This window comes from Cetorhinus maximus, chromosome 15, assembly GCF_964194155.1.
Source record: "Cetorhinus maximus chromosome 15, sCetMax3.hap1.1, whole genome shotgun sequence".
NCBI classification, from domain to species: domain Eukaryota; kingdom Metazoa; phylum Chordata; class Chondrichthyes; order Lamniformes; family Cetorhinidae; genus Cetorhinus; species Cetorhinus maximus.
This window is the reverse complement of record NC_135893.1, coordinates 84,720,047-84,736,852: the sequence shown is the minus strand read 5'-3', so window position 1 is coordinate 84,736,852 and position 16,806 is coordinate 84,720,047. Positions and strand designations below refer to the sequence as shown.

General features: G+C 41.7%; 1 protein-coding gene across 4 annotated transcripts; it reads left to right on the top strand.

The window, feature by feature from the left end:
• The first annotated feature begins 257 nt into the window (after positions 1–257).
• On the top strand, positions 258–11,838 carry LOC144690915 (winged helix repair factor 1-like). 4 transcript variants are annotated; one of them, XM_078558816.1, is made up of 8 exons: positions 258–327; positions 2,126–2,336; positions 2,542–2,658; positions 4,434–4,579; positions 5,415–5,650; positions 6,715–6,812; positions 9,893–10,040; positions 11,195–11,838. In XM_078558816.1, exons 2-8 carry the CDS (start codon positions 2,282–2,284, stop codon positions 11,238–11,240), a joined length of 846 nt encoding a protein of 281 aa, XP_078414942.1. In that variant the 5' UTR covers positions 258–327; positions 2,126–2,281; the 3' UTR covers positions 11,241–11,838. The 4 variants fall into 4 exon arrangements, with proteins under 4 accessions (XP_078414942.1, XP_078414945.1, XP_078414943.1 ...); XM_078558819.1 differs by lacking the exon at positions 2,126–2,336 and having other exon boundaries at positions 263–349; XM_078558817.1 differs by lacking the exon at positions 2,126–2,336 and having other exon boundaries at positions 269–327.
• Positions 11,839–16,806: the final 4,968 nt, after the last annotated feature.

Here is a 16,806-nt window from a genome sequence, read left to right as displayed (position 1 = left end):
CACAGCCTTCAGCTTCCGGGGGGAAACATAATCCGAGAAACAGTTACATTTTAATCTAATACAGGATCAGTTAATGTTTTACTTCTCTTTAAGAAACTACATTTATACTTTGAGAAGTGATGCACTTAAATAATAAGAAATATGTTTTGATTCCGTATCTGATTAATGAATGGAAATGAATAATTCATTCAGGGTGACCGGACATCAATTAGAGGCGCACAATATAAAACGTCATCTCTAAGCGCCGATGTTTGGGTGTCGCGGAGTGATTGCGCGTGTGTGGCAGCTGTTAAATGTCGACGTCAGCGGCTTCTGGTGAAGGGAGAGGTGGTTATAGCCTGTGATTTGGGTAGTTTTATTATCGGGATGTTATCTCTCGACTTGATTATTCCAACGAACTCTTAGCTGGTTTCCTACTATCTTTCGTAAACTTGAGGTTATTCAAAACTCTGCCTTAACTTGCAGCAAGTCTCCTTTCCCTATCACTCCTGTGCTCACTGACTTACAATGGCTCCCAGTCAAGAAATGTCTTGATTCAAAGCTCACTGGCTAGGCAAGCATCTATTGTCCATCCCTAATTGTCCTTGAGAAAGTAGTGGTGAGCTGCCTTCTTGAACTGCTGCACGTTGTGTAGGAACACCCACAGTGCTGTTCCAGCATTTTGACCCAGTGACAGTGAGGGAATGGTGATTATTGTTCTATCATGCTGTTAATGATGGTAATGTCAAGGTGAGAGAATCTCTCTTGTTGAAGATGGTCATTGCCTGGCATTTGTTTGGCATGAATGTTACTTGCCACTTATCAACCCTGAAATTTGTCCAGGTCTTGCTGCATATGGTCACGGACTACTTCAGTATTTGAGGAGTCACAAATAGTGCTGGACATTGTGTAATCATCAGCAAATGTCCTCACTCCTGTCCTAATGATGGAGGGAAGGCTTAAGATGGCTAGGCCTAGGACACTACCCTGTGAACCAGTGAACCTCCCACTATCCTGGGGTTTATTATTGGGCAGAAACTTAACGGGACCTGCCATATAAACACTGTTGCTACAAGAACAGGTCAGAGGCTGGGAATTCTGCGGCAAGTAACTCACCTCCTGACTCCCCGAAGCTTGTCCAGGAACAAGGAACAATTCAGGAGTGTGATGGAATACTCTCCATTTGCCTGGATGAGTGCAGCTCCAATTACACTCAAGAAACTCGACACTATCCAGGACAAAGTAGCTCATTTGACTGGCACCCCATTCGCCACCTTCAACAATCACTCCCTCCATGACTGAAACACAGTGGCAGCAGCGTGTACTATCTACAAGATGCACTGCAGAAACTCACCAAGGCTCCTTTGACAACAACTTCCAAACCTGTGACATCTACCAACTAGAAGGACAAGGGCAACAGACGTATGGGACACCACCACCTGCAAGTTCTTCTCCAAGCCACACATCATTCTGACTTGGAACTATATTGCCGTTTCTTCACTGTTGCTGAGTCAAAATCCTGGAAACAGCACTGTAGGTGTGCCTACACCACGTGGATTGCAGTCGTTCAAGAAGATGGTTTACCACCACCTTCTCAAGGGCAATTAGGGATGGGCAACAAATGCAGGCCTCGTGGGCAATACCAACATCCTGTGAAATAATTTTTAAAAATCTGTCCATGGTTTTCCACACTTGATCAAATGCAGCCTTGATGTCTCTCTCACAACCTCTGAAATTTAGTACTTTTGTCCATGTTCAGATCAAGGCTGTAATGAAGTCAAGAGCTGAGAGGTACCCAAACTGAGCAATGGGCAGGTTATTGATGAGTAAGTGCTGCTTGATAGCACTGTACATGACACTTTCCATCACTTTCTTTATGATTTGAGAGTGGAGTGATAGGATAGTAATTGGCCTTACTGGATTTGTCCTACTTCTTATGGACTGGACATACCTGGGCAATTTCTCACATTGTTGGATGGATAACTCCTGTTAATTTTACTTGAATTCACAATCACTTGATTGGTCAGAGGTATATAATGCTTTGCTAACATTAATGCAATTGTGATTTTATAAACTTGAGTGGTTCCACCATGGACCAATTAGAGATCCTGTTCACTTGTGTTTCTTGTTTCACCCTCTGAGTCAGAAAGTTGTGGGTTCAAGTCCTGCTTCAGAAACTTGAGCATTTCAGCCAAATTCCCAGTACTGAGGGCATGTGACACTGTTGGAGGTCCTGCCTTTTGGATGACACCCTCAGGCAAGGCCTTGTGAACATAAAAGATCCCATTATACTATTTTGAAGATGAGAATGGAAGTTTTCCTGCTATCCTCAACCAAATGTCTTGAGGTCATGAAAGGTACATACATGCAAGCCTTTTTTTTTAAGTGAAATGGCTCAAGTCCTTTTAGAGCAGTTTCAATTATACTCAGTATCATATGATATGTTATAATGGATGGTTGTTAAGTGAAAATGTTGCACTTTGAAACTGACACCATTACAGACATAATATTTTTTACTGTGCAATGTTTCAGTTGCTATCTTTTTCCATTCTTTAATTGCAGCAATGAATCGGAAGAGAAACTTGATATCGGCCAATTTTCGGCAGGTTAAGAAACGTAAATTTGGATTAGCAGAAGACTTCAAGTTGTTGGATAAGACAGAAGCCAATAACTTTGACGGTAACACTATTAATGTTTGAATAATACAATTGGAAAATACAGTCTTTAATTTCACTCGTTGCCACAATTTTCCATCTCCCGGGATTTGGCCCATAGCCTTGCAGGTTATGGCACATCAGGTACGTATCCAGACACCTTTTTAAATGAGGGTTTCTGCCTCTACTACCCTTTCAGACAGAGAGTTCCAGACCCCTACAACCCTCTGGGTGAAAAAAGGTTTCCTCATCTCTCCTCTAATCCTTCTACTAACCACTTCAAATCTATGCCACCTAGTCACTGACCTCTCTGCTATAGTAAATAGGCCATTCCTAGCCACTCGATCCAAGCCCCGCACAATTTTGGACATCTCAATCAAACCTCCCCTTAGCCTCCTCCGTTCCAAGGAGAACAAGCCTAGCCTGTCCAATCTTTCCTCATAGCTGCAATTTTTCAGTCTTGGCAACATCCTCACAAATCTCCTCTGCACCCTCTCTAGTGCAATTACATCCTTTCTTTTGCACACAGTACTCAAGTTGTGGCCTAACTAATGTTTTATATAGTTCCAGCATAACCTCCCTGCTCTTATATTCTATGCCTTGGCTAATAAAAGAGCAGCTCTAAACCCCACCTGGACCCTCCAGTTGTCCGACTCTTTTCTTCTATAACCCTCAACCCCAGCTGCACTTCTCTTAAAACACCTGGCTTGTTACGCCGAAGAACATAAGAAATAGGAGCAGGAGGAGCCTTTGGCCTCCCGAGCCTCCTCCGCCATTCGATACGGTCACGGCTGTTCTTCTACTTTGATGGCACTTTACTGTGCTGTCCCCATTTCCCTTGATTTCCTTAATGCCCAAAAATCTTTATCAATCTCATTCTTGAATATATTCATTGATTGAGCCCTCTGGGGTAGAGAATTCCAAAGATTCACTACTCTGAGTAAGAAATCTCTCCTCCACTCAGTCCTAAATGGCTGACCCCTCATCCTGAGACTATGACCCCTAGTTCTAGACTCTACAGCCAGGGGAAACAGCCTCTCTGTATCCACCCTGTCGAGCTGTCTCAAAATTGTATAGGTTTCAATGAGATCACTTCTCATTCTTCTAAACTCCAGAGAAGAAAGGCCCATTCTACTCAATCCTTCTTCATGGGACAATCCCCTCATCCCAGGATTTCTCAACCTCCACAAGCCTGTTATGCATCTATGCTAAAGCCTTTATATAAATTATGAGTACAGTAGCCTACTGCAGGATTAGTAAGCTAGTGGTCATGGGTTCCGTTCCCATCATGGCAAATTGTGGAATTGAATTTAATAAATCTGATCACCTGTGAGCTGGTATCAGAAACAATGCTGATTTGCTGTGAATTCAGCTCACTATAGAAAGGAAGCTGCCACTGTTACTTAGTTTGGATCTACACATAACTTCAATTTCCTGTTAATCTCTCAGGGTGTCTAGGAATGGGCAATAAATATTGGTTTTGTCAGTCTTTCCCATATTGTAAGAATTCAAACAAAGTGCAAGCTATTGAAAAATCACTGGACAACCCAAATTATGACAGCAACTGATTTAATCCTCACTAGATATTACTGCTAGAGGTCAAGTTTCTTGAATTCAGGTTAGTTTATCATAGTTGAAAGAACGCCTTCAATAGTGTGCATGCTCTATCTACAGAGTGCACAGAAATGTATTTTCATTTGGATTACTGTAGTGGTATGGCATAATTATTTTTGAATGCTGTTTGCAAAGGCTTTTGAATCCAAATAATTGACAGTTGTTCATCTTTACATTTTTTAACAGGGGTGCCAAATGATACTAAGTCCGCGCTGATTTTTTTAGCGTCCTTATTTCCTCGTAAATTATTTGATGATTCTCTTCCGCCTATAGTTCTAAAACACCAACTTTACAGCATTGTTAAAGACAAAACTACAGTTGATCGTCAGCTGGTAAGTCCCGTTGTTGTGCGAAGCTACTATGTGTGTTGTCAAGGCATGTGGGGAACTGGCTGAGATAGAAATGTATGTTCCAAAGAAGATTCATACTCTGAGGAAAAATTCTGTTTCTCTCTTCACAGATGATGCCAGACTTGCTGAGTTTTTTCAGCACTTTGTGTTTTGATTTCAGATCTCCAGCATCTGCAGTATTTTGCTTTTATAGAAATGTATGTATGTTGGTCAACAAGGTAATTAGCCGTACTCCATGAGGGATAACCATAGGTGTCTCTCTCTCTCTTTGTTAGAGAGAGAGAGACAAGTGATCATATAGCTTGAGGGCACCACTCTGCATCAAGCATAAGGCAAGGAGACAGGTCTCCATGAATGACCACAGCCCGTATGGGGATTGAACCCACACCGTTGGTGTCATTCTGTATCACACTGTAGCCATCTGACCAACTGTGCTAGCTGACCGAAGTTTGGTCAGATGGTCACTTTATATCTATTTGAATTCCTTGTTCAGTAAAAACAGAACACCCTGGAACCACTTGGCAGTCAGACAGTATCTATGGGAGAGAGAAATGGAGTTAACATTTCAGGTTGATGATTTTTCTTTAGCATTTCCTCATCGCTGTATCATTTTAGATTATGTGCTCAAGTCCCTGGAAAGGGATGTGAACAAACAAAGTTCTGACTCAGAGACAAGAGTCTACCCACTGAACCAAGGCTGACACCTTGACTGATTATAATCACCTACTCTCTCTCATGCTAAGAATCTCAGGATAATCAAATTTATCTAAATTAATGATGAATAATGTCACTGTCTTTTTTCCTGTATCTTGATCAGAATGAACTGAAGGACCTGGGAGATGTTAGGATTTTCCAGTTTGGATTTGACACAGATGTGTTCGGCATTGTATTTACTGAAGATTACAAAAGTAAAGTTTTGGCTGCGACAGCAACAAAAGAGACTGCTGTAACAGTACAAAGGTTTCTGGAGACTGTGTTGAACTCATGTACAGATATTGGTTTCAATGAAGATAAAATGCTGAAGGATTTTTCATTTCGTGACCAAGAAATAACGTAAGTACCCAGGATAATGCAATGGAATAAAACATTAAAGAATTATGTTGTGTCTTGTGTGAAAATGAAGTTCAACACCTCAAGCCTGTTCTACAATTCAATTAGTATACTATAGAAAGACTTTTGTGACTTGAATACCCACCTAATCGCATTTTTAAAAAAAACTTTTCAAACCGGCTCTCTCTCTCTCCTCTCTCTCTCTCTCTCTCTCCTCTTCCCCCCCAGCAGATGCTGTATTGTTATCCATTGTTTTTAATAAGTGCTCAGATTTTTTGCTTGCTGATAGAAAATCATCTGACTGTAAAAATCCTAAATTAGAAAATAAATGTTTTTTAGTTTTTAAAGATGCAGACACTTTTCTGTGTAATTTGAAGAAACACATTTAGATAGTAATTAATCTTTGTATATTAGCAGCACTTAGAATATGAAAGTTAATGAGAACATTTTTTAAAAAAGGCTTTGGTAGAATTTGAACCTCTCTGCAGAACCAGGTTCCATGGTTGAGAGAGATGCTCAAATTTATTACTTCTGTTTGTTTCACTGAAAGGTTTTCCCTTTTTTATTTATGTGAAGAAGAAAAGTTCAAATGTTGTCAGATTGTCAATGGTGTGTTGCATTGTAACATACTCGTGGCAGTTACTGTGTCTCGGAGCTCTTTGTGTTCAGTGAGTTACACAGAAATGGAATTATTGTTATATAGACAGATTGAGCAGCTTTTTAGCACTCAGGACAGCAATCTAGAAGAATGACAAGTTAGTCTATGTTTGGTGTTTGCTGAGAGAGGAATGTTGACCAGACCACTTGGAAGAGCTCCCTAGTCCCCTTCAAATAGTACCATGTGTTATTTAATGTCCACTTGGATCAGGCAAACAGGACCTTTGGTTTGATGCTTCTTCCATACGGGTTTTATGCAGATTGTAGACTCTAGAAAAACCTCATTCAGATTCACATTCGTCCATGGAATAGCTGTAATCTCCATCACATGTACACAGTCTGTTCCTATAAATTAGATTGCCTAGAGATTACTTTCATTTTATAAATACTCTAATTCTTTTTGTTGACAGGCAGCTGGTGAATGCAGGACTTCTTACAGTACGAGATGTTGGAAGCTGGTGGCTTGCTATTCCAGGTGCTGGGCGATTTGTGAAATACTTTGTGAAAGGCAAGTCCCATCACAATGTATTTGAGAGGTGACAGGTTATTGACAGGCACAAGCAATTTTGAGCTCAATCAGAAGGCTGCAGGTTGTTTCCTGTTTGGTTTTGAGATATTGTTCAATATTTTAATGACTGGAGATGAAGTTGTGTCAGCCTTGCCCAGTGGTAGCACATTTGTCTGTGGCTCAGAAGCTAGATACTTGGGCAAATAATCTAGGCTAACTCTTAATTTGGTATTAAGAGAATGCTGTAGTGTGTTTTGGATGAGGTGTTAAACTGGGGTCCCATCAATCCTCTTGGCTGGATGTAAAAGATTCCATGGCACTATTCAAACAAAAGCAGGGAAGTTCTCCTGCTGTCCTGACCAATATTCATCTCTCAACCCACATCACTAAAAAGATTATCACATTGCTGTTTATGGGACTTATCTTGTGCAAATTGATTTCCCTACAAAACAACAGTTGCTGCCCTTTTAAAGTACTTCATTGGTGGTCCTGAGATTGTGAAAGGTGTTTTAGTTCTTCAAACTTTTATTTTTAAAAATGTATTCCAGAAAGTGATACAAGTATTTCAAACCTCAATCTAATGTTATAACACAACAGTGATTTGAGTTTTACATTTAGTTTGAGGGAGAGAAGAGTTGGTCTGAGACTAGTATTTTAAACTTAAATAAGGGCAATTATGAGGGCATGAAAGCAGAGCTAGCTAAAGTGACCTGGCAAATTAGGCTAAGGGATAGATCCACAGAGATGCAATTGCAGACATTTAAGGGGATATTTCAGAATAAACGTCAATAGATATATTCCAACAAGAGAAAAATTCCAAGGGGAGGACCCACCGTCCATGGTTAATTATAAAAGTTAAAGATAGTATCAAACTTAAAGAAAAAGCATATAGTTGCACAAAGATGCGTGGCAGGTCAGAAGATTGGACAGAATATTTTAAAAAAATAGCAAAGAGTGACAAAGATTGATAAGGAAGGAAAATTTGGAGTACGAGAGAAACCTAGATAGAAATATAAAGGCAGATAGTAAGAGTTTCTATAGATATTTAGAAAAGAAAAGGGTTAACAAAGTGAGTGTTGTTCCTATAGAAAGTGAGTCTGGGAAATTAATAATGGAAAATAAGGAGATGGGAGATGAATTGAACAGGTATTTTGCATCGGTCTTCACTATAGAGGATACAAGTAACATCCCAGAAAGAGCTGTGAATTGGGAAATGGAAGAGAGGGAGGAACTAAAAAAATTACAATCTTCAGGGGGGAAGTGATGCTGAGCAAATTGTTGGAGCTGTGGGCTGACAAGTCCCCGGATCCTGATGGACTTCATCCTAGGGCCTTAAAAGAAGTGGCTAGTGAGATAGTTGATGCGCTGGTTTTAATTTTCCAAAATTTCCTAGATTCAGGGAAGGTCCATTAGACTGGAAAATAATGATGCTCCTTTTTTCAAAAAGGGAGGTAGACAAAAAGCAGGAAACTGCAGGCCAGTTAGCTTGTAACATTTTCCCTATGATAGATATTAAGCTATTATTAAAGACGTTATAAAAGGGCACTTGAAAAATTCAAAGTAATCAGGCAGAGCCAATATGATTTTGTGAAAGGGAAATCATGTTTATCTAAGTCATTGAAGTTCTTTGAAGAAGTAACATATGCTGTGGATAAAGGGGAATTGGTGGATGTACTGTACTTGGATTTCCAGAAGGCACTTGATAAGGTGCCTCATCAAACATTATTGTGAAAAATAAAGACTAACGGTGTAGGGGTTAACATATTGGCATGGACGGAAGATTCACTAGCTAACAGGAAATGGGGAGTAGGCATAAACAGGTCATTTTCTGTTTGGCAAAATGTAATGAGTGGTGAACCAGGGATCAGTGCTGGGGCCTCAACTTTTTACACTTTATATTAATGACTTGGCTGAAGGAATTGAAGGTATGGTTGCTAAATTTGCTAATGACACAAACATAGGTAGGAAAATAAGATGTGAAGAGGACATGAGGCTACAAAGTGATATAGATAGGTTAAGTGAGTGGCCAAAGATCTGACAAATGGGGTATAATGTGGGAAAATGTGAAATTGTTCATTTTGGCAGGAAGAATAAATAAAGAAGCATATTACCTAAATGGTGAGAGATTGCAGAGCTCTCAGATGCAGAGGGCTCCAGGTGTCCTAGTGTATAAGTCACAAAAGGTTAGTATGCAGGTACAGCAAGTAATCAGGAAAGTTAATAGAATGTTATTGTTTATTGTGAGGGGAATTGAATACAAAAGTATGGAGGTTATGCTTCAGTTATTTAGGGCCTTGGTAAGACCACATCTGGATTGCTGTGTACACTGTTGGTTTCCTTATTTAAGGAAGGATGTAAAATGCATTGAAAGCAGTTCAGAGAAGGTTTATTAGATTAATACCTGGAATGGGCGGGTTGTTTTATGAGGAAAGGTTGGACAGGCTACGCTTGTATATCCGCTGGAGTTTAGGAAAATAAGAAGCGACTTGATTGAAACATATAAAATCCTGAGGGATCTTGACAAGGTGGATGTGGAGAGGATGTTTCCTCTTGTGGGAGAATCTAGAACTAGGGATCACTATTTGAAAATAAAGGGTCACCCATTGAAGACAGAGATGAGAATTTTTTTGAGGTTTGTGAGTCTTTGGAATTCTCTTCCTCAAAAGGCAGTGGAAGTGGAGCCTTTGAATATTTTGAAGGCAGATGTAGATAGATTCTTGGTAAGCAAGGGGGTGAAAAGTTATTGGGGTTGGCCGGAATGTGGAGTTTAGGTTGTAATCAGGTCAGCCATGATCTTATTAAAAGGCAGAGCAGGCTTGAGGGCCTGAGTGGCCTGGTCCTGCTCCTAATTCATATGTAACAGCAGCAGTGTGGATTAGGGCATTGTGATTTTTGCACAGTATTTCAACACACCATGGTTAAAATCTAGGTTTGCACTAATGTTCTCCCAGTTTTGTGCTGTTTTTTTCTGCATTGATGGGGAGGGATGGTACCACACTTGGCTGCCCTGAGTTGCTCTTCGCTGTTGCTTAACAGTAACCTGTTAAAAGATAAACCCCTCTCTTGGTCACATGTTACAGGTCGCAAAGCTGTTCTTGGTATGATCCGGAAATCTAAATACAATGAAGTTTTGCAGTCGGACCTAGAAACTCGGAAAGTAACCTCCACAGTAAAGTTAGGGATCCAGTATCATGTTCATGACATCGTTGGAGCAGAGTTGGTGAAATGGTAAAGTAGCCCTTCAGTTAAATCAATGTGCACCAAGTATGTGGAGTTACTAGGAATTACTTACTACTTACTAGGAATTTGTCTTTCAATTTGACGAAATGGAGAGCATATGAGCCGTGTGGATAAGGAAGCTTCTGTTGCTTCAACTCCAGTCTGAGCTAAGTTATCTGATCTCAGAGCTGCTATTCCACAATTAGCAATCTTAGCATTTTAGGTTGGGAGAGAGAAAATTGGCTAATATGCCTGTTCCTGATCACTATCCTGAGATCTCTGGTAAATATGTGTGTCGACACAGGGCAAGGATGGGATTAGAGCTCTGCCGTGATGCTTGGTTTCTTACTGCTCTGCTCCGTTTGCACACTGCTGCAGAAAGGAAAGAAGGGAAAGCAAAGCAACTCCTAGATGGGCCATGGAAAGCTGCTGTCCTGCACCCACCAGCCATGTACTGAACAGCAGAGGCACTGGGAGCAAGTCGCTTTTATCTCCTCTTGGCTGGGGGAGTGGTGGTGAAAGGAAATGATGTGCAACTTACACAAGAACCATTGATTTAGGGGAACAAAAGGACTATCAACAATGAAATACCTTGCAGATAAAATAATTTTTGAAACCGATTTTAACATATTTGATTTTTTCTTTTGCTATTTTTTGAAAAAGGATGAGGATACAAAAATAGTCATTTGGTAGTACAGAACTTGAGTATTGCTGAAAAAAGAGACTTGTCGAAGCTTTTCATCTTGCACTCATCAGGACACTTCATAAGAATACCAATATAAGGGGAAAACAACAATTTACAATGTATGAGAAGAGAGTGCTGATTGGTTGGCAAGTGGACTCTGGTAGACAATGCTTGGCAGTTAACTGTCAGTTACCATCACTGCTGCATTCTCCATGGCAATGCCCTTACCAATCAGAAGGAGGCCATTTGGCCTATTGTACTATCACTGGCTATCTGAAAGAGTTATTCACTTAGTCCTGTTGCTCCACCCTTTCCTCATAATGCTTTTTAAGATGATTCATTTTTCAAATATTCACCCACTTTTCCCTTCTTTTAAAAGCTGACATGAGGTGAAAAGATTGAATTTCTATCTTGTGTTGCCATTGGAATGTTGAGGGTTGTAGAAGCCACATTTAATGTATTTTGTTTTTGAAAACAGCATCCCAACAACTACTGGAACCTTGCTGCGCCTGAATGACACCTGACCCACAGAACACTGCTGCAAACCACCCTGTGGACCAAGTTTGATCTGCATGTTTGACCAGGATATAATCAATAACAGGAGAGGATGCTGGGAAAAGGGAGCAATGTGGAAAGAGGCAGGAAAAAAAGATATAGACATAAAAAAAACTTCACTATGTTGCTGAAAAGCCTGATACTCTGAAATTAAACATTTCAGCTATTCATTATTTGCCAAGCCTGTAAAACCAGAACAACACAGCCATAAGTTGTAATAGATAAAGTTAGCTAAATATATATATTTAAGTTCAGGTTTAAATTGTTTGTTAAATGGAATGAAATGTAGTTTTATTTTTCCAATTTTTTTGCTAATGTACGATGAGTGTGTTGGATCAACGTACAGAAAGCTTGGAATACAGTGCAACAGAGAGTGTGTACGAGTTGTGCATGTGTACATTTGATAAACTCTTTGATTTACTGTGACTTTAAGTTGGAACATTTCAACTGCTAAAAGTGTAAATTGACACTTGGAGCCTTAAAGCATCCTGGAATAAGTTACCATTTTATTACTTGTAGCTAGAGTACGAGTCCTCAAACCAATTAAAAGTCAAAAGAAAGCAAAAATCCCAGTTTTGGTTTACTTTCGATGTCGAATTATTTATACAAGATTAGGGTATCTTACAAGGACCGTCCCAAAGCAGAGACCCTTCTGTAATTGACTGCAAATGTTGTGAACTTGGACCCTGAATGGAATGTAGCATCTGGTCCATTGAATGTTTTGATAAGAATCACATGAACACCATTTGCAAAGTGCCTCATGAATCATGTTATGACTTCAAGTACTTTGGGCAGACAATTGGTCAAACCATCCGCTGCCAGATCTAGCTGCTCCCACTTAAAACACTATTGAGTCCTGCTGTGGTCTGCGAAAATTGCTCACTACTCTCTACTCATCCTCACTCAAACCATCCTCATAAACCTGTCTCCCCTAACCCCATCCAGTCTCACCTCCGAGAACAAGTGTGAGGAGTTCATGGATTTCTTTGTCACTAGGATTGAGACAATTGGATCAACTGCCTTGGCTGTGTCCCTCCCTTCCACTAGCCCACCTGGCCAAATTTTCACCTGTTTGGCCTAGCCTTGAACTTGGACCTTTCTCAGGATTTTCACCAATCTCCCCATATGCCCTCTTTACTCCCTTGATCCTATTCCCAATAATCTACTGACCACCTAACTTCCCCTCCTGGTCCTCATGTTACTTGATATTGTACATAGTTCTCTCCCTGCAGGTATTGTCCCTCTCCTTTAAATCTGCTGACATCATCCCACTCAAAAAAAACCAACCCTTGATCCCTACCGTCCTATCAAACAACCTTGAATGTGTTGCCACCTCCCAAATCAGTTCCCATCTTTCCCAGAACTCCCTGTTTGAATCTCTCCAATCAGATTTTCTTCCCTACTGCAGTATCGAAACAGCTCTTATCCAAGTCATAAATAACATCCTATGTGTGACAAAAGTAAACTTTCCCTCCTTGTTCTTCTAGACCTGTCCGAGACCTTTGACATGGTTGACCATACTGTCTTTCTCCAACAGGGTGGGACTGCTCTCACGGGGTTCCATTCATATCTATCTAATCATACCCAGAAAATCATTTGCAATGGCTTTTCTTCCTGCTGCTGCTGCATTACCTGTGTTGTCCCTCAGGATGTATATTTGGCTTCCTTCTGTTTTTCATTGACAGGCTGCTCTGTGGTGATATCATCCAAAAGCACAGCATTAGTTTCATATGTAGGCTGATGACCCCCAGCTCCACCTCACAACCACTTCTCTCGACCCCTCCGATGTTGCTAAACAATCATACTATTCATCTGACATTCAACACTTCAATTAAATATTGAGAAGACTCAAGCCATTGTTCTCAGTCCCTACTCCTAACTCCGTTCCCTAATTACTGGGAGCTGGGGGGTAATCAGCGTACATATGAAACTAATGCTGTGCTTTTGGATGATGTCACCAAAGGCTTAACTCTAGGCTTAACTATTCCAATGCATTCCTGCCAGGTCTCTGACGTTCTATCCTCCGTAAACTTGAAGTGATCCAAAATGCAACTACCCATGCCTTAACTCGTACCATCACATCTGCACCCGCTGACTTACATTGGCTCCCAGTCAAGCAACGTCTTGACTTTAAAATTCTCATTCTTGTTTTCAAATCCCTCCATGGCCTTGTCCCTCCCTATCTCTGTAATCTCCTCCAACCGAAGAACCCTCTGAGACACCTGCACTCCTAATTCTGGCATCCTGAGCATCCCTGGTTTTAATGGCTGCACCTAAGTTGCGTAGGCCTGAGCTTTGAAATTTCCCTCCCTACACCTCCCCACCTTGCTTTCTTCCTTTAAGACAGTTCTTAAAACCTACTTCTTTGACCAAATTTTTGGCCATCTCCTTACGTGGCTTGGTGTCATATTTTATTTTATTACACTCCTGTGAGCACTGTGGGAGGTTTTATTAAATTAAAGGCGCTATATAAATATAAGATTATGTTGCTGTGAAGAGCATTATTTTGCTATATAATATATCTGACCTGCAAATACTTAATACTTCCACTTTACTAGCCCCTTTAATGTGAATAATGTTCTAGGTGTATCACAAGTAGGCATATGGGTAACATGGTGAGCCAGAAGAGAATGGGAATTGAGAGAATAGAGAATTCAGAGGGTGGAAACAGTTTCAAGCAGAGCGTGGTGAGAATGTGAAATTCGCTACCGCATGGGAGTAGTTGAGGCAAATTACATGAATGAATTTAGGGGGAAGCTAGGTAAACACATGAAGGGGAAAAAGAATAGAAGGATATGCTGATTGGGTGAGATGAAGATGGGTGGGAGGAGGTTGATTCGTAGCGTAAACACTGGCATGGACCAGTTGAGCTGATGGCTGGTTTCTGTACTGTAAATTCTAAGAAAGATGAACATAAACTTGGTTGTAGAGATGGGTGCTTAGGAGGTTTTAAAGGTTGTAAGGCAGATGGGTTAGAGGAAGAAATTTCATACTTCAGGACCCACGTGATTGAAGGGGCTGTGCCCAATGGGGGAAAAGGGTTAGAGGGTGGCATAGGGAAGAATCTGATGGCTAAGAAAGTGGAGTCAGGACATAAGGAAATATTAGGGCAGATGACCAAAAGCTTTGTCTTAGTGGTACATTTTAAAGACTGTCTTAAAGGAAGAAGGAGAGGTGTGGGGAAGGTATTCCAGAGCTTGGGTCCTTGGCAGCTGAAGGCATAGCCAGTAATGGTGGGGCAATTTTTTATATTCATTCCTGGGATGTGGGCTTCGCTGGCTGGGCCAGCATTTATTGCCCATCCCTAGTTGCCCTTGAGAAGGTGGTGGTGACCTGCCTTCTTGAACCGCTGCAGTCCATGTGGTGTAGGTACACCTACAGTGCTGTTAGGAAGGGAGTTCCAGGATTTTGACCCAGTGACAGTGAAGGAACAGTGATATATTTCCAAGTCAAGATTGTGAGTGATTTGGAGGGGAACTTTCAGGTGATGGTGCTCCCTTGTTCTTCTAGGTGGTAGTAGTCGGGTTTGGAAGGTGCTGTCGAAGGAGCCTTGGTGAATTCCTGCAGTGCATCTTGTAGATGGTACACACTGCTGTTACCGTGCGTCAGTGGCGGAGGGAGTGAGTGTTTGTGGATGTGGTGCCAATCAAGTGGGCTGCTTTGTCCTGGATGGTGTCCAGCTTCTTGAATGTTGTGGGTGCTGCACTCATCCAGGCAAGTGGGGAGTATTCTATCACACTCCTGACTTGTGCCTTGTAGATGGTGGACAAGCTTTGGGGACTCAGGAGGTGAGTTACTCATCGCAGGATGCCTAGCCTCTGACCTGCTCTTGTAGCCACAGTATTTATATGGCTAGTTCAGTTCAGTTTCTGGTCAATGGTAACCCCCAGGATGTTGATAGTGGAGGATTCAGTGATGTTAATGCCATTGAACATCAAGGGGCGATGGTTGGATTCTCTCTTGCTGGAGATGGTCATTGCCTGACACTTGTGTGGCATGAATGTTATTTGCCACTTGTCAGCCCAAGCATGGATATTGTCCAGGTCTTGCTGCATTTAGACATGGACTGCTTCAGTATCTGAGGAATTGCGAATGGTGCTGAACATTGTGCAATCATCAGCGAACATCCCCACTTCTGACCTTATGATGGAAGGAAGGTCATTGATGAAGTAGCTAAAGATGGTTGGGCCTAGGACACTATCCTGAGGAACTCGGTCAAATGCTGCCTTGATGTCAAGGGCAGTCACTCTTACCTTACCTCAGGAGTTCAGCTCTTTTGTCTATATTTGAACCAAGGCTGTAATGAGGTCAGGAGCTGAGTGATGCCCAGTTTGGGTTTTGCCAGGGCCAGTGAGCAGGTTATTGCTAAGCAAGTGCAGCTTGATAGCGCTGTTGATGACCCCTTCCATTACTTTATTGATGATCGAGAGTAGATTGATGGGGCGGTATTGGCCGGTTGGATTTGTCCTGCTTTTTGTGTACAGGACATATTTGGCCAATTTTCCACATAGCTGGGTAGATACCAGTGTTGTAGCTGTACTGGAACAACTTGGCTAGGGGTGCGGCAAGTCCTGGAGCACAAGTCATTAGTATGATTGCTGGAATGTTATCAGGGCCCATAACCTTTGCAGTATCCAGTGCCTCCACGTAGAGTGAATCGAATTGGCTGAAGAATGGCATCTGTGATGCTCGGGCTCTCTGGAGGAGGCCGAGATGGATCATACACTTGGCACTCCTGGCTGAAGATTGTTGCAAACGCTTGAGCCTTATCTTTTGCACTGCTGTGCTGGGCTCCTCCATCATTGAGGATGGGGATATTTGTGGAGCCTTCTCCTCCATTGAGTTGTTACATTGTCCACCACCATTCACGACTGGATGTGGTAGGACTGCAGAGCTTAGATCTTATCCATTGGTTGTGGGATCACTTAGCTTTGTCTATCACTTGCTGCTTATGTTGTTTGGCACAATGAAAATCGTGGATGTTCAAGAGGCCAAAATTAGATGAGTGCAGATCTCTCAAAGGGTTGTGGGCTGGTGGAGATTACAGAGATAAGGAGGGAAGAGGCCATCGAAGGATTTGAAAATGGGCGAGAATTGTAAAATCAAGGTGTTGATGGACCAGAAGTAAACGTGGGTTAGCAGGCACAAAAGTGACCGGTGAACAGGACGTGGCAGTAGGACACTGGCAGTAGAGTTTTGGATGTTGACCTCAAGTTTATGTGAGGTAGAATATATAGACCACCCAGGAGTGCACTGATTCCAGAGGTAACAGAAGACACGAAATCGGGGTTTCTGCAGCAGATTAACTGAGACAGGTGGAGTTGGATAAGGATGAAGATTTTACATTTTGGGGAATGGGGATCCAATATTACCATTCCCAAGATGGAAAACACAACCCTAGCTATTGCTTCCTACTCTATCCGGGGGTTGCCGAATCCCCAGTCCGGCCTCTCTCCGAAAATGCCCGAATCCCTCCGGAAGTTGCCGAATGGCCGGCGGCCGCTCTCCGGAAGTTGCCGAGCTCGGCTGGTCGGA